Raw genomic sequence first — 17629 nt, 5'->3', positions numbered from 1 at the left:
GTAGGTTTATTATATTTTCCCTTGCTCACACCATCACCACCTCTGTCTGTTTTTATGCTTTATGCTTAATGTTCCATTCAAGTTTCTGTTTCACATTTATCAGCGTGATTTTTCATCAGGGATTTCACCTGCCCAGTTCTGTGGCAATAAGTGGAAGTGGGATCTGACAGTATTAACTCCCTCACAGGACATTGTAAAATTATGTGGGACACAGACATTTTGTTAATGATCATCTCACACAGAGCAGAATAATAGCAATGCTCGACAAGGGGATGTGCATCCAACCACAGCGGTTATCCTGCTCCTGACTGGTGCTCAGCTAACAATAACTTGCATCTACTTAAACAACCTTGGCTGGCTTGCCCTCAGAAGGCAGGCTTTCTGTTGGGAAATGTTTGGCTGTTGAGTTTAAAGTCATTTGATGGTTATTCAATGATTAGCCCAGGGTGTGGGGAACATCGAATACTCCATATGCCATAAAACGGGATGTGAGACTGGCCATGTGCGTAGATGGAAAAAGGGCATTCTTGCGACAAAGCCAAACAGGAAATCTCCATGATGGCCACATCTTGTCTAATCATGCTTTTTCTTATGAAGAATTTCAAGTGCTTTTATGTGCAATTACCTGATTCACATCCTTGTGTTGTTTTACTGCAGAGAGATTTTTGGGACTGTGGCCAAACACCTTGAATAGAAAAATATAGTTCACAGTATGCGATACATTATGTAGAAGCTAGTGGCTAGGTCATCCAGATCTAAATATACATACATTGTGTTATCCTGGTAACTGCTCAATATAAACAAGGATATGTTAGCCTTACTTTGAAGTTTGCAATTTCGAAACTGAAAATGAATGAAAAATGATTTTTATTATAAGATTTCATTGGTAGAAAAAAAAACATGATATAAAGACAACCATAAAATTACTCACTACAAAACTAAAAATACAATCAATAGCCATTTCTAAGGCGCATTTGTAGATCACTTGTAGTTTATTAATGTGCCGACAGACAGAAAAGCTAAAATGTGCCTGCTGTTCAGTGTTTTGGCCACGGACTTGGCTCTGGGCTGATGTTGTCTTCTCCATTTATCTCAACTGCATCGTTTTCATCTTCTGGGCCGTGAAGCAGGACGTTCCTCCGCGTTCTGAAGTTTGGTGTTCGTGGATACAGAAGGAAATCGTAGATAAGAGCTGCTGCTATTCCTCCGCAACATTGGCCCCAGCCAGTACACCTGGAATGAAAGCAGAGATCAGCTGCATTTGTTTTTGACAAAATAATAGGTTTTAAAAAAATGCTTTTAGACAAAAAGATTCAAACTGTTTGCTGACATTGCCCCGTGGTTCTGCATTTTACTACATATCAAAGGAGCCAGCAGGATTGATACCACCTCCAGTGAAACTTATCTGAAAAGGGCAACAAATTAGGTGTAATGGTTATTCACCAAATTATAATCATGGATGGAATCGTTCATGTTGGCTGTGTATAAATCAACTGTGCAGGCCATTCTTGATTAGTTTTTAGAATATATGCTGGCAGTGGAGAAAAAATTAAAGAATCACCTCACAATACAGTAGCCCTGCACTAAATCTATTTGAGATTTTCAGATATGTTGATTGACCAAAATAAACCCTTTTTTTGATGGCGATGTACTGTATTTCTCCAATTCTTTAAAAGTTGTCCATGGTAACAGTCTGCTTGTGACCTTTTTTCGTGGCCACATGGCATATTTAGTTTTGGCACTGGGGATCTAGACAGTGACCCTCTGCAAGCGGCCTTATGTTGCCAGGAAAACACACTTAGAAAATGGCTGGTGATTACCAGCCATTTCTCAACGTTGACGCTGCTAATTTTTATTCAGTTTTATATGGCACTCGTGTCATTGTGATTTCCTGAACTGCTGGCACATCAGCTGGACAAACTGAAAAATTATGTAATGAAGCAGGGAGGAAAAGTCTTGCATCATGCAGTGGACCCTCACCAATACAGACTGAACAGGATATTTGCTTTACAACACTGCAGATGGTTTTGTAAAAAGACAAAACAAAAAAACAAAAACATTACTCACTATTTTCATTGAATAATAGTTTCATGTTGTCCAGCCACTGTTATTAAAATGAAACCCCTTTCTCTCCCTACTGTGTTATGAGCTAAAAGAGTAAATATGGTCTAACTGAAAGGAGAGATTTCCAGATTAGTTATGATCAATCTACAGTTGGTCTTGTCAAAACTGTTGTAAAATTCAACCACAGATGTAACAGAATTATAGAATTGTGATTCACTTACAGCTGCAAAGTGCCCGCCCGAGTCGCACTGACAGCCCAATAGCCAGCGGTGCAAAGCCTTTAACATCTCTCACTCGCTTATCGGTCACAGCTATCACACACAGAACCAGCTGAAGGGTGGCAAGGAACTCGATGACAGAGCTTTGTCCTGCAGTCAGACAAGGACAACCCTTTACCTCATTAACACCAAGGGATACTGTTTGGCTATATCCATTCACAATAGCACTTTCTGCAACTGTGGCGATGGCCAGCGAGAGACTTTCAGCCCCTGAGCAACCTCGTCCGGATCATTCTTCTCTTCTTTCCGATTGATAGCCGATATCCCAGTGAATATGAACAGTAACATAGCAACAAATTCTACCGCCACAGCCTTCCAAAACACCCAGGTTTTTATTTCTGCCATCTCTGCTTCAAATGTGTCTGCTGTGTTAAACCAGCGTGTCACCTGCTTCAGTATTTATAGTGAAGAGGTTTGTGGGCGGGGGGGGGGGGTGAACCAGGAAAAAGATGCGCTGCACAAGATTTCAGGTCACACGTTTGAGTATCATGGAGAAGGTGTTGAAAAAGTATTTTATTTGATACAAATAAGCCGTATACAGGAGTAATTTCCACTCAGACTGGCTCCTTTGACCATTTTACATCTTTAGCGTTCTCCAGAATTGGTTCCTCAATGTCATTTTCTGGTGATGAGCCGCCACAGAACAGGACTCTTGTTTTTACGTTGAAGGGCTCGTCTCTGGGTGCCAGCAGGTAATTATACAGAAGAGCCGCCACCACACCAGCACTCACTGGTCCTCCCCAGTATATCTGGAAAACAAAACGGGACAGGCTCGTCCTTGTTTCCAATAGAAAGGACTCATGAATACAGCACTTAAAATATTTGATTTACATCTCCTCAATACATACCCAATGATCATCAAAAGAATCCTGTATAATTGCAGGCCCAAAGGATCGAGCTGGGTTGATACCACATCCTGTGTAGCGGATCTGTAAAACATCAGAGGAAAAACAGCAATTGCCCCTCTGGCTGTACACGCAAGCCTGATTCACAGCCAGTTTATCCTACGTAAAGCCATTGTATCAGGCCACAGCAAGATGGAGAAACCATCTACCAAATTAATGAGGGGGGGAAATAAAGGAATGTTTTGATGTACGTACCCCAGCGAGGTGTCCCAACCCTACAGACAGTCCGATGGCCAGAGGTGCGTAGCCACTGACATCACGCCTGTTGTCAGTGACTGCAAGCACACACAGGACCAGCTGAAGGGTGAGCAGGAATTCTATAACAAAACCTTGACTTGGGCTGATTCCATTTAGCTGAAAAAAGGAAAAAAACACTTCAGTTTGCTCACCTCTGCAAATATATAGTTATGGGTAGGTGATTCTTTTGCTTCCACATTCTGCAACTCCTGCTTTATGAAAAACCTAAATTGGAAGTAAGCATGCTTTAAAAAAAAAAAAAAAAAAAAAAAAAAAAAAAACCCAAGTATTTTAGTTGCCTGCCTTTGAAGCATTACAGCTACACACCAGTGATAGCTAAAATTTGGCATTTAAATTGGACAATGTTTCACCAGCACTTAGCAAATTTGGAAGTCTTAGAGATTAGAATTCAAAACTTTAAACAATGAGTGGCTTTCACAGAAAACTGGATCAGGATGGAGGCAATTCCCCAAATGCCACTCAACCCGAGTACTAAACGTCATTTATTAAAGGGAAACATTATTCAGGAAAACTGTGAGCATGAGGATTCCACCTTACCTTGTTAACACCAAGTGAATCTGTTGTTTCTGGCCTAACACCATACACGATGGCACTACCAACCACTGCTCCCAAAATCTGAGCTATTATGTAGAAAAAGGCTCTGAGGACACTCATCTGGCAGCTGGCCAGGAGGCCCAGGGTGATGGCAGGATTCAGGTGGGCGCCGCTAATGTGACCTATACACTGAGCTAACGTTGCAATCGCCAAACCAAAGGCAAAAGCCACTTTTATCTCCTGGTCAGGGTACATATTATTTCTGTCCCCTATTGCAGCTGAGAGGCCGATGAAGACAAAGATGATCATTCCCAGAGACTCGGCAAGAACTGCCCTCCAGAAAGCCCACATTTTAATTTCTGACATGCCTACTTGCATAACCTCATGCTAACCAAACAGATTTTGGGTCAGTATGTGGATGAGACACCACGACTGTGGCACAAGCAGAGATTTGGTTCCACCAGCAGCCCAGCTGGAAATATCACGAGTGACATTCACCAGTGTTCAACAAGTGTGTGCCTTTCAGGAATCAGGCCTAATTGGAAACAGCTGAGAGATATGCATTTCAGCCATTGGAAGTTGCCTCAAGAGTGTCCTGCTCTGCTCACAGCTCTTCCAGTTAAACAGGATGTGGTGCTGCTTTTAACTGTTACTCAGAACTAATTTAAGACCACATCAAAACTGTGTCACAGCCTTAAATGAATGATCAGGAAAAATGTTCAAAAAAACAATGTGTTAAATGACGTAAGTGCTTTTTTAGAATAAAAAGGAAGAGATCAAGGTTTTAGTGCAGATATTCAAATTATAAATTATAAATTAGTATTTTTAGTATAGCTCTAACATAGTAATGAAAATATAAACTTCAACTTATCCAGGAATTTAAAAAAAAAAGCAATGCATCTTAATATTATGGCATATATTTTCAATCATTTGGCTAAATTCCAGGCACATGTTAAGGACCTCCATCAGAAGTCTGAAGGACACTCACTGCCCATTACTTTTTTTTTTTTAAACAAAAGTCTTTTTTAAAACTGTACTACTCTACCGTATAGTATTTAATAAGCCGCATCTCCACCCCAGCATCAGGTCTGAGTCTACGTTGTAATCATCACTCCCCCCACTCCCTGCTGTTCACTTGGCGTTCCCTTGTGGGGGGTCAAGAGGTCAGAGTCTAGCGCCCAAACGTCAACTCTGTACATATTCTATATTCACATAATACTGTATTCCGCATGAGTTGGTTAACTGAACTTAGGCTATAGTATAATTATCACGACAGCCACCAAATCAGCGCACAGCTGGTCTCACTCCTTTCTCAATAAAATAATGAAATAACGACAAACTCATCAATGAATTATTTTTGTAATGCAATAAGGAATTATAAAGAAATTCACCTCTACTGAGATTCATACAAATTCCCAATAAAATCTAAAAATGTTTGTTGTGGTTTGATTTCATCAAACAACTGACTTATTTCCGACCAGTTTATTGGCAAGAGAGACGGAAGACTTTCAACTGTTCCAGCATTGTCTCTGGTTGAGGAGAGTTCTGGATCCCACCAGAACCTCCTTTGATCCTGTGCCAGTATGAACATGTCATTACGTGAGTGACCTTCACTCACTCATGATGCTCATGGATACCCCCCCCCCCCCGGCTTGGCCTTCAGATGTAAATAAGACAAAAATATGAATCATCCCCCAAATTTAGTCTTCCAGAAGCATAAATAACATCACGTTGGAGGTGTTCTGAAGAGCCCCGGAGAGGATTTATTATTGCGGCCTGTCATGAGAGTTGGACTTTAACTTAACTCAAGAGATTATAGGATGAACGCAGAGTATTTAATCACGCAGAAATGGAAGCAGGTCAAGTATATAATCGATATGTATACTGGTCTGTCAAGTGGAGTAAAATGGTACTTCCAACTTCAAAGGTTTTCCCTCTCAGTTGCTCAAAATAAGTGAAAACATAAAATCATAACATGGTGTATAAATAGCAAGTGTGGCCACAGAAAAACATCCAAAAAATGAATTTAAGATGACGTAAATGGTGAAAAATTAGTTTCTGGTGTTCAGTGGGTCCAGTTTGGATTTTCCAGTTCATCACTAGCAGTTCATCCAGAGTCTACTGTAGGTCGAAAGCTTGAGTTGAATCCAGAGATTACAGCCCCAGGGGCAGGTCTACCGTTGGGGAAAAGACTCTTACTAAGCCTTGGTGGTTTTCCTTAAATAAGGCTCCTAATCACATATTATATCCCCATCACATCTGTTTAAGAACTGTCCAAGGTCTGTCGCCACCCACAATAAAATCATCTGTTGTAAGGGCCAGTAGACATAACACATAAGCAAACACAGATGAATCAATACAAGTGCTAAAAACATTGTACATTGTTTATTTCTAAGACCAGATGTGATTCATCTGTGAATATATATATGCATTGGTAGGCGTAACTAAAAACCAAAACAGCCATTAAAAATGTTTGAACAATCTGGCACTTCCATTCATCCTATCAAACTGCCTGCCCTATAATTTGGGGTCTATATGAAGGGAAGTTTTGGCTTTCTGCTATATAGATGTTGATGAAGAAGAAGCAAGAAGAAAGAGAGAACAAGTGAGGGAGTCAATAGATTAATCATGGGTGGGGCAATGGGTACGAATACAGGTTGACTGAGCACCTTTAAAAAGCCACATGATGAAGTAACTGAGCAGGACAGTGGGTCACTTTTGCAAACCCATCAACTTTGCTTTATAAGCAGTGAAAGGGAAAGGTTGCAAGGTAAAAATTCACCAATCACATGATCTACCAGCCACTGGGGTGGAGAGGATCTCGACTAATCATAGGGGTTGGCAGTTCGATTACCCTGCTCCTCCCATCCACATGTTAAAGTTTCCTCGGGCAGGACACTAAACCCCACATTGCTCCGGATGGTCAGACCAGCACCTTGCATGGTAGCTCGCTGCCATCGAGGGGCGTATGAATGGGTCAGTGAGAGGTAAATTGTGAAATACTTCAGATAAAAACGTTTGACTGCCGGCTGATGCTGCGTTTGCAGTACCGCTTGTTTTTCGCCCGGAGCCCTTTGCATTGGCACCCCCACTGTGTCGCTTAACAGGCTCCATTCAAGTGAGTGAGAGGGCTGTATTTTTTCACGCTGGGCTAAAGCCAGTCTGAATGCAACATTAAAACATTTTGGGATCTCGCCCATGATCCAGCTTCTGAATGAGCGGTGGCTGAATTAGTTAATGATAATAATAATAATAATAAGAAGAAGAAGAAACTTTATTTATAGAGCGCTTTTCATACAAGAGATGTAGCTCAAAGTGCTTTACAATTAAAAGTAAAAATAAAATTGCAAATTAAAAGAAGGGCATATGAAAAAGACAAAAAAAAAACCAGAGAGTAGATGATAAAAATGGGGACAGTTCCATGCTTCATCCACCACCGCTTTTGTCCTAATGTCATAACAAAGGCACACATTAGCAGCCTAAGTATGACTCTGTTCACACAACCGCCTCTAGTTGGGCCTCCAAAAAACCGTGATAAGGTCTAATGTCCCTCTCTGTAGCAAACAATTGAAGCAAAAATGAACCTTAACCCAGTACCCTATCCATACCCTGCAAGTGGTTTCATTTTTCTGCCTGCTCTTTCAGAGTCGGCTCACCATTGTGCAGCAGTTCCTAAATTTCACTGGAGGGAACACTCTGCTCCAGTAGTATCCAGAATGTGGCTAAGGACTGAGCCTGGAAAAATCAGGATGGGCCTGAATTTTTTGAGCTTAGATATGTATAAGATTGATATGGTGGTACGACTGGTAGTGAATTATAGTATGCCTAGTACTCATGTCAGAATACCCAATAGGAATATGAATGAGCCAGCAGCAATCAATGTAAGATTCTGATGTTATCTTTTGATACTTTGTAAGTTGACAGTTTGAAAGATTTAAGAAAAAAAAAAATTCACTTGAGGTTTGTGTGGTGCTTGTTTATCCTGCGACCTCAAAGACTTGAAAACACTTGCTAGCCTTGCGACATTAAGGCTAAAAACAACCCATATTGCACCACTGTAAAAGACCGTAGTTACACTGGTACTCTCTCAATTTAAAAAGAACATCTCTGGTAGTGATTCCACATGCAGTTGTCTAGTCCTGAAAAAACATGGTCTTGTAATAGAGCCGATACGTATCCTTACTCTTGGCAGAGGACTCTCTGCATAGTTGGCGGAGAAAACCCTGTATTAACTAACGTTACATTACATTAGAAACAGAAAGTAGGAATGTTTTCATAAATAATGTGCAATGTACAATTTGTTTAGCCAGTGGTAGGTTAACTGTTGGTTACTTGTTTTTAAGTGAATGATATTAGGTAGAACTAACTCGCTTAAGCTCGTTTCTGGAAAACAACCAATTTGGCGCAATCTCGCCGTACTGTGGTAGATGGCAGATGGCAACGCTAACTGAACAAACAGCCAATCACAGCACATGTCACCTATGATTTAAAATACAAAGAATTTTTGTTGGTAAATAAATGATAGACAGATTGTACGTCCAATCAGTACCGAAGTGATACCCCATGCTCTCCCTTATATTTCACATCAGACCAATTTCAAAATGAAGGTGAGTATTCATATCACATAAATAGACAGAGATAGAGAGACCAGGAATGCAAACCACGCATGAAGCCATTTTAAAAATAGCAGAAAAAAGCAGAGAGAGAGAAAAAAAAAAAAAGCTATTTGATTGGCTGGGTGTAGGCAGGAAGTGGGTAGGCCTAGACCCAGCGAAGCCACACTCCTGCTCTGCTCGTGTGTGAACATAACGGAAGGTTGATACCAACGTACTCGGTCAAAGGATGAGCAGAAGGCTGCAGACTCAAAGCCAAAAAGCTATTCAGTCTTTTTCTATCCTTCTCCACTGGCAAACTTCCATGAGCTGACCCATGGGGGAGTAGATGAGAAGGAGAAAGAGTTTGAGTCAGGGAAGTCTTGTGTATGCGCTGTTTCTTGGCTGCTGAAGGACACTCTCAGCAGCCTGGCAACCTGCCACTGGATGCTTCACCTGTTGAAAACATAACTGGGAGAAGCGGTCCATCAATCAGCACCAACAGCTGGGCACTACAAAGAAAACACGAGAAGATAGTAAGCATAGCTGAGTAACCAGGGCCAAAATTTAGGCTAATATTTCACACTAGCTAAGGATTTACACTGTCAAGGTGTGTTAGAGTTAATCATGTTGTCTCTTTTTTCTCTTTCTCTCAACTTAAAAAAATCACAAGTTGAAACATGCTATATAGTTGTAGAGATACACTGGATTTGGCCTGCACCCTAAAGTTTTTGTAAGTGTATGTTGGATGAGGAGGATTGCCATTTAAAGTTTATATTAATCCGGCTCACATCAGTCATTTTGAGCCTATAAATTGTAGGTATATTCACAAATATAACTGAAGAGCTTTACTTATAGATGGAAAAAAAAATTCAACGTTTGTGTGTCCTAACTAAAGATATAGGACTGTGTATTACGGGACCATTCTCCTGTGTTTGCACACGCACTGATTTAATCAACCTCAGATAACTATTAATCGCTCTTTTCTAATATTTATATTTAAAATCTGGTGTATTTAATGGCCAGTCAATCCATTTGGGTCTAATACCGGGCTCCAAAACAACGTTTTCTTTTTTTCTCTTCCTTTTTTTTAATTTAAGGGGCTGACCCTTTTGTTGTTTACATTTGATTCATGGCTTGTTCCTGTAATTCCCTGTGTACTAGTAAGTAAGTTCTTCTTTGTAAAGGCATCATCTGTTCAGGATGAAGCTTTCATAGCATCCACCATGTACGACTGTTTACTGATTACAACTTTGCTTATTATTTTGCTCAGTTATCCTGGCATCAAGAAAGAACATAGATGAAATATGTTGGCCAATAAACAATACGTTAGATGTCTTGGCTCAATTATTATTCAGGGGGGCACACCTCCGCACACTAATTTCTCATCAGATAAATCCAAGGCTGCATTACCAGCTGAGAAAACATCAGGGGCCCCAGATGTTGTTATTTGAATACCTGCTAATTTGAATTTGCACCATTAAAAGTACAATATCAACTAATGTGGGTTCTAAATTATTCTGTAAAATCATCTCAATAGAAAATTTTTGCCCTGAGGTCCTTCACCTGGAAATACTCTGGAAAACACACTGACAAGTTGCTAAATTTCAATATATATTTTCCTGTAATTTGATTTGGTGAAACAGATTCTACAATGTAATTGTATATTATCTCTTTTTAACAAGCAAATACTTGTCCAGTGTGTAAGCAAGTGTTGATACTTATAGTCATAATCTCAAGGGTTTTGTGTGCTGATTGCGTAGAGAAAAAAAATTCACATCTGTAACCACAGATAGCAAAGAACAGATTAGCAACTGTTAACAATCAGTGTTTTATTTACTTAAAAAAGTGACAGACATTTCATGAGTGTACACAGAACACATTATTCATCAGAAATAAGAAATGATAGAGGCACATAAAAATATGTATACAAAAAAAAAAAAGGCTCAACATAGAATACTGATATGGGAAATTCAACACACTGCCCAGTCAAGATGTTCACAACCTTGACTTATACTGTATGTTTGAGTGTCAGCTTGGATAACAACTGTGTGCGGGGTCAAACAAAGGAGTGAATTAGAACGAGACACTAACTGACCCCCCCAACCACAGTCCGCATTGGCATTTCAAAAAGAGCACAAAAACATTGACATGCTACACTAAATTCAAGAACTTTTTTTTTTACAGGCGTATAGACATGTGCAAGGACACTGAGTGGTTGTGACTGCACAGCGCTACTTCGACGTCATCTCCACAGTTGTGGCATCATTGCCTCCGTTAACATCGTAGTCACCCACTGGACCACTGACCAGGACCTTCATGCGCTCAGGGAAATCGCCAAATTTGGGGGAGAGCAGGAAATCGTAGATAAGAGCTGCCGCTACACCACCGCACATTGGCCCCACCCAGTACACCTGCAATGAGAAACTTCAATCAATCCCTGGGTCGGTATTCCTCAACACGTGTGACGCACAGACCATCATTATGACAGGAGGAAATAACAGGAATAACACAAAGATACCATGCTGGTTCAAAGGTTTGACTTTTGTCGATATCCTAGCGGGGCTAATTGTAAAACAATGGGAATGCTATAACTGATTAACTCAAAGAAAGAAAGAAATGGAGTCATCCGTCTGTTATGGAATTTAAATTATTTAGACTTGACATACAATATGCCTACAGAAAAATGTGAGGCACACGTAAGGTGCTTGTCTGCTTCCCTCTTGGACTTACCCAGTGGTTTTCAAAATTGTTCAGGATCAAAGCCGGGCCAAAGGACCGAGCAGGATTGATACCGCAGCCTGTGTAGCTGATCTGTGATCAACAGCAAAGAGACAACAGGATATCAAGAGGATATCTTCAGCTACATGAACTGGTGGCATAATAAGGTCTGGCGGGGGGTGAGGGGTATAATCTAAAACAATAAAAATGCACGAAATTCTTCCACGGCAGGAGCTCTGTCATGTTTGCTGCCGGTTTACACTGCTCAAATGCAGTGTGCCTGATCCTAGATAAACATTACACTGCTTGGGGAATTGGTTGTAAGGTGCAACTTACAGCTGCCAAGTGTCCCAGGCAAACCGAGAGGCCGATGGCCAAGGGCGCTGAGCCTGTGACATCACGCCGCCTTTTATCAGTGACTGCAATGACACACAGCACCAGCTGGAAGGTTGCCAGGAGCTCAATGCCCACGCCTTGGCTGGGAGTAACGCCGTTGAGCTGCGAGAGTTAGAGAGGCACCCAGAACAACAAGAGTTAGTCAGTCCGTGTCAGTTCGATGGACAGTTTCCCATCACCATCACTTCCCACTTAGCGGCCGCTGCCATCGCCCCTTGAAGTCCGACAGCAATTTGGCAGAGACTCAGAAGTACCACGCTGCTTTTCCGTATTTCATTTGTAGAAAAACCTGATCGTTTTTTATTCATTAGTATTTAGCTGTAGCGCACCCTGTGTGGGGCAGAACAGTTTCTCCACAGTGCGAAAACTTTATGCCTCCTCAGTCTTCAGATTTTTAGTGAGAAGAGAGCTGATATTACTTCTTTACCAACAGGTCAAAGAAAACCGTAGCATTAAGCATTTTAGAATAAAAAAAACCCCTCAAATTTACCGTAAAAGCTGAGTTGAAATGTCAGAGTGTTGGCACTGCATGTTTTTATTTGCAAATTCCTTAAGCTGTTGCACTGTGGTGTGCTTTAATCATGTGTCATCACTATTCAATAATAAGCAGTGACAGATTGTCCAAAGAACAACACAAACAGTGCCAATTCAGTGCTCACTTCCTCACAAGAGTCTCATTTTTCCCTGTGAGGTCAAGGTTAGGAACTTTAAATATGTACTATTGCATCACATTGCAGTGCGTCACTTTTCTTAGCAGTGTGGGGTGTTTTAGAGCTGCCAGTTTTAAATCACACATTATCCCATGATCGGTCAGCGACAACATTATGAGAGGGTTTACTTACAGTGTTGAGCCCCAGTGCATCATTGGCATTTGGACGCACTCCATACATAATGCCACTGGCCAGGGCCGAACCCAGCATCTGGGCCACTATGTACATGACAGCCTTGAACACGCTGATCTGGCAGCTGGCAAGCATCCCGAGGGTGACTGCGGGATTCAGGTGGGCTCCACTGATGTGGCCTAAGCTCTGGGCCAGCGTGGCAATGGCCAATCCGAAGGCCAGAGACACTTTCACCTCCTGGTCTGGGCTAGTGTTGTTCTTGTTCCCAATGGCAGAGGCGATGCTAAGGAAAATGAAAAGGGTCATGCCAACCAGTTCGGCCAGAACAGCTCTCCAGAATTCTTTGCTCTTGAACTCTCTCATGATGGCAGCAGAGTGGCTGTCCGGCTGTGGGTTTGAGCTGCTTCTCTGTAAAGCGTCTGTACTCACAAACAACAGCAACAGGCTGCATATATAAGGCCAGGGCTGATAATAGTCAGTGGGCGGGCTTTTAAAAAACTGAAAGAGAGGGCCACACTGAATTAATGAGAAATCCAAAAGACTGGTCTCTTGCTTCCCTCCCTCTGCTCCCTCACCCCCCCTCCTCCTCCCCCTGTCCTCCAGCCCCTCTCCCAGTACCTCCCTGTGCACCACTTTCTGCTCTTTGGACTTTTGTGATTTATAGAACTGCGTCCCACAATAGCTGTATCCAAAGGTACATTTTCCTCTCAGTTGTACTGCAGAGCTTCTTATTAGGAGTTTTCAGTTGGAAAATATTTTTGCTTTGAATCCATGTGAATTATAAGGATTTTGAATTCAAATTTGTCCCATTTATGTTTTTGCTTTAGCTGTAAAAAAAACTAAACAAGAAAACAAACAAACAAAAAAAACTCTCCATAACTGTGTCTTTTGTCAAAATAGTCATTTCAGGTCTCACCCTTCCTTTCACAGAAAAGGTTTTCAAGCTTTTACAAGACCCTCCAAACGACTTCTCACGTCACTTCTGAGAAACACACTTTGAGACACAGAAACAAGGCTGAAAGTATAAAAAGAAAATGCATTTATTTTATTTACAAATAAAAGCGAGCTTCTTTTTTTAATATATTTATATTATATTTGAATAAAATGGTATTTTTAACTTTCAAAAGAAGCACATGATGACAACTAAAGGAGGCAGCTTTTAGAAAATGAACAAACAAATTAAAACACGCAATTTATTTTAAAAGCGCAAAGAGAATTTGTTTTACAAATGGGACACATTTCTTATAGATGGAGCAACAACAATAACTCATTAACTGAAAGGATGTTTTTTAAATAATCATTAGATGTATTGTAAGGCAAAAAGTTGACGCCGGGTAAAACATCAACTCTGAGAAATGAGCTGCCTGTTGCACCTGGCCCCCAAATCAAGGGGGTGTGACAACAAACAGCTGGCTGACTACTGCAAAATATGCCCTGGAATTTACTTTGCTACAACTGTGAGTGTTTGCATGTGTGATCTTTTCTTACATGGATGAGTTTATTTGTTTAAATTTCTGAGGACACTCAAGTGTCTGATTCAAATCCAAATTAAACAAATTCAACTGTATTACCCAAACACAAAATTCCCTTTGGTGTTGGTCACAATGTACACTTTGCCATGCAACCATAGAACATTAGGATGCTGACACAGTTTGTAGGATTTACAGTATATATATATATAGAATAAATATAGTTGTGTCTGATTCTGTCTTTGCAGCACATGTTTAAGTGGCCGTTTTTAAGCAGCATCAAAGACGGATGAGGGAAGGTGACCTGTCAAACAGATTTATGACCTCTCAGTGGTTAACGGTGCAAGCATTTGGCTCTTCCTTGTTAGTGAGGAAACATACACCACCCCATCCCTTACACTCAAATGACGCATGTTGCGTAAATCCGCTTAGCTCAGTGCTGGGTCGTCGGTTGTCTGAATGAGATACGTGTCCCAATTCTCCCATTTCAGTGGAATTACTCATGAAATGACTCTTATACATTTTTAGCTGACATGACTCAAGCGTTATTATTCCTTTGTAATTTATAACAAACTGGTGGCTGTCAGTCCATTCCCCCTGCTCAGTAACTGAATATCAACCAAAATTCGGCATATGGCTAAGAGCAGTCATTTTTTCTTTTTTTTTCTTTTAACATTTATACCTTAGACCAAAGGACGCCTTCAGTTTTTAGTTTAAGGGCAAATGGGAAAAGAGGTGTAGATATAAAAATACCTGTTTTGACTTTCACATAATATCACATCAAATTTTTGAACAGGACACACCAAGAGCTCAGTCTTTTGTATGTTCCTTTACTGAGCGTTGCTGCCCAGGAACAGGATGTAGATAAGGGCCATTTGTCAGTAAAGAATGATGGCATATCCCCTGTAGTCCTGTACGAAATACTGTTTCATTCGAAAATACCTAAGAGATACTGCAGCACACTGAGGTACTAGCAGGCATACTAAAGTCTCATTTGACATTTACCAAAATAGGCTACTTCATTACAAGTTAAAGTCCTGCATTTGAAATCTTAATCAAGTAAACGTACTGAAGGATTATCAGCAAAAATGTGATCTAACGTCTAACCTTCTAACCTGTGATCTAAATATCTGTATTTTGCCGAATCCCCCCTGTCAGAGGTACATTATTTTAGAGTTATTAGTTATTTTAGGGTTATTAGTACTGGTGCAGGGACTGCAAATGAACATTTCAATGTTTTATCTAGTGAAGGTGATGCTGAGTTTATTTTATATGCAATGTTGGGCAGTTTGATCTGTAATAATGCATCATATTGTATAAACTAATCAGATGTTTTGTGCCACAAAATTGCACTTATGTAAGTATTTACTGTACTGCTGTTTTAAGCTGTTCTTAATCTGTAGTTTATCAGGCTGCACGCTGAGGCAGTATCCATATTACTGCATGCTATACATTTTGCAAATATCATGTTTAGATTACTGCAATGCTAAGAGTCGCATGTTAATGAAGGCATTGAACCCGAAGTACAACAGAGCCAGATGAACTGCGGATGAAGCCAATGATGTACTTCTGAGGCAGAAGCCGTTGACGCATATACGGTACTTGTGGTTACTGTGAATACATTGTTTAAGGTAATAGTGATTAAACTGCTTGCACAGCTTTCGGTTACCTGAGTTCCCCAGTGACCCGCGTTTACCTGATCTGTTTGATAATCGACTTAATGACCGGACGGATGTGTGGTAGTGGACAGGAAGCATTTTATTAGCGCTACAAAATAGGAGAAGGAAAATGGAACTTTATTTTTGGCATTGATCACCTTAATTTTCCTCCAATGTCCGCCAAGACAATATGCAAAATACATAAAATACATGTTTTGCTTCCATTTCATTGTTTGACCATACTGGAGCATGCCTTGATTCATAAGAGTGTAAGAAATTAGACTAAAGTTTATAAATTACACAGTACTTTGACAGACTGACAAATAATCCAGGTCTGTTTGGTTATGTTTACCCTATTTTTGACCACAAGTAAGTAACTCGGTTAAAGCCTCTACTTTTTTACTTGCAGTGCCGCTCAGACTTGAGTCATGGGCATTCATCTTTAAGTGAAATCCACAAGCGATTAATGTGGTGGATGGAGGACCATTTCTCAGGCCAGATCTCAAGCCAGATTTGTTCTGTGCACATTTGGTTCCAGGCCTACTCTTGTATGCCTGGTGCAATTAAGTGCAACACATATTTATGACTCCTTTATTGCATTTGGTGTGCAAGAGTAGCGCAAGAGCAGAAAGTTCCAGGAGGGGTGTGGCCCAAAGATTAGGGTTGAGAAATCGTTTCATAACGGAAACGCGGAAGAAATTGTCGGCGCGCGGGAGCGGTGAAAGTTCGGTCAGCTCATGGAGGGGGGCGTGCGGTGCAAGTCAATCAGCACAGTAAAAAAATAAGACGGGATTTGGAGCCATGCACTATACCGTCGAGACTGGCATCACTTGCAGTCAATCATATCAGCTCCTCTCAGTCCCTTCAAAGCAGCGTGGTCCCTGCCAGCTGGCACCTTTGCAGTAGAGAGGTGACCTACTAACATTAGTAATGACTTACTAGCATTTAGAAGAGCACATTTTATAACTGATAAAATAACTAATAAATAATTTATTAATTCCCATTTGTCACACCCCATTGGTCACACCCGATAAACCTTTCTTATGTATGCTTAAATTCCCCCACTACTATCATCTTCTCTCATCTTTCGCCATGACTGAGCAGCCAAAGACATGAGGACAATGTAAGAGAACGAGGGTCTGATTTCAGATGGAAACTGTAAAAAATGCATCTTGAAGTGAGCTTGCATAATACAGTATGTAATGTGTAACTTACAATTATGTAGCCATGCACACTGCTCCAATATTTCCAGAGGGATGGAGATCAGATCTGTGAAAGCACTAATGGAAGTTCTGCATTTTTGTCATTAATTAGATTGTGGAGACTTAATTTCAATTTCAAGCTGCTTGAACCTGTGGGAACCACGATGATTTCTCTGCATGGACACCAAGATGACTCAAATGTCCTCAGAGTAGAAAAAACTATTTCCTCTGAGGATGGCACTTCCTCAGAAGAAGGCGTTTCCACTGAGGAAGATTGTTCAGGTCGCGAAAAATAATTATAAGTGCATATATTTACTAAAAGAATTGTGAGTCAGCTAGATATTAAAACATTTTTTGAAATGCCTGATTGATTGTATTCTTGCCCTTTATCTATTATATTCAACACTATCATAATACTTTTAATTTTTTTTAACCATCACCTCAGTCTGAAGTCAACTGTAACCAAAAAAATGATGAAAAAAATAAATAAAAACACAGAAAATACCATAATAAGAACCAATTACTTTTCTATGGTACTTTCTGTTCCTATCAACTTAATTTTGTGTTGCTGCATCCTAATAGAAGATGAACATCAACATATCCAGGTGTGGCCTGTTTTGACATCAGCTATGGTAAGTGATTCACAAATCTTTCGCAGCTTATAGTATGATGGATGTCTCTGCATCTTATCAGACTTTCAAAAAAACTCC

General features: G+C 40.5%; 2 protein-coding genes and 1 pseudogene across 2 annotated transcripts; all 3 read right to left on the bottom strand.

The window, feature by feature from the left end:
* Positions 1-1037: 1037 nt before the first annotated feature.
* LOC120798561 lies at positions 1038-2716 on the bottom strand (annotated as a pseudogene).
* A 110-nt stretch (positions 2717-2826) lies between these two features.
* LOC120798559 (aquaporin-1-like) lies at positions 2827-4608 on the bottom strand. Its single transcript, XM_040142919.1, has 4 exons — positions 4043-4608; positions 3443-3601; positions 3191-3271; positions 2827-3091 (listed from the first exon to the last, which is right to left on the bottom strand). The coding sequence occupies exons 1-4, from the start codon at positions 4415-4417 to the stop codon at positions 2897-2899; spliced, it is 810 nt and encodes a 269-aa protein (XP_039998853.1). The 5' UTR covers positions 4418-4608; the 3' UTR covers positions 2827-2896.
* A 5853-nt stretch (positions 4609-10461) lies between these two features.
* Positions 10462-13029, bottom strand: LOC120798560 (aquaporin-1-like). Its single transcript, XM_040142920.1, has 4 exons — positions 12591-13029; positions 11689-11850; positions 11365-11445; positions 10462-11045 (listed from the first exon to the last, which is right to left on the bottom strand). Exons 1-4 carry the CDS (start codon positions 12951-12953, stop codon positions 10866-10868), a joined length of 786 nt encoding a protein of 261 aa, XP_039998854.1. The 5' UTR covers positions 12954-13029; the 3' UTR covers positions 10462-10865.
* Between the last annotated feature and the right edge of the window lie 4600 nt (positions 13030-17629).

Source organism: Xiphias gladius, chromosome 14 (assembly GCF_016859285.1).
Source record: "Xiphias gladius isolate SHS-SW01 ecotype Sanya breed wild chromosome 14, ASM1685928v1, whole genome shotgun sequence".
Lineage (NCBI taxonomy): Eukaryota > Metazoa > Chordata > Actinopteri > Istiophoriformes > Xiphiidae > Xiphias > Xiphias gladius.
This window is presented reverse-complemented; position numbering and strand designations above follow the sequence as displayed.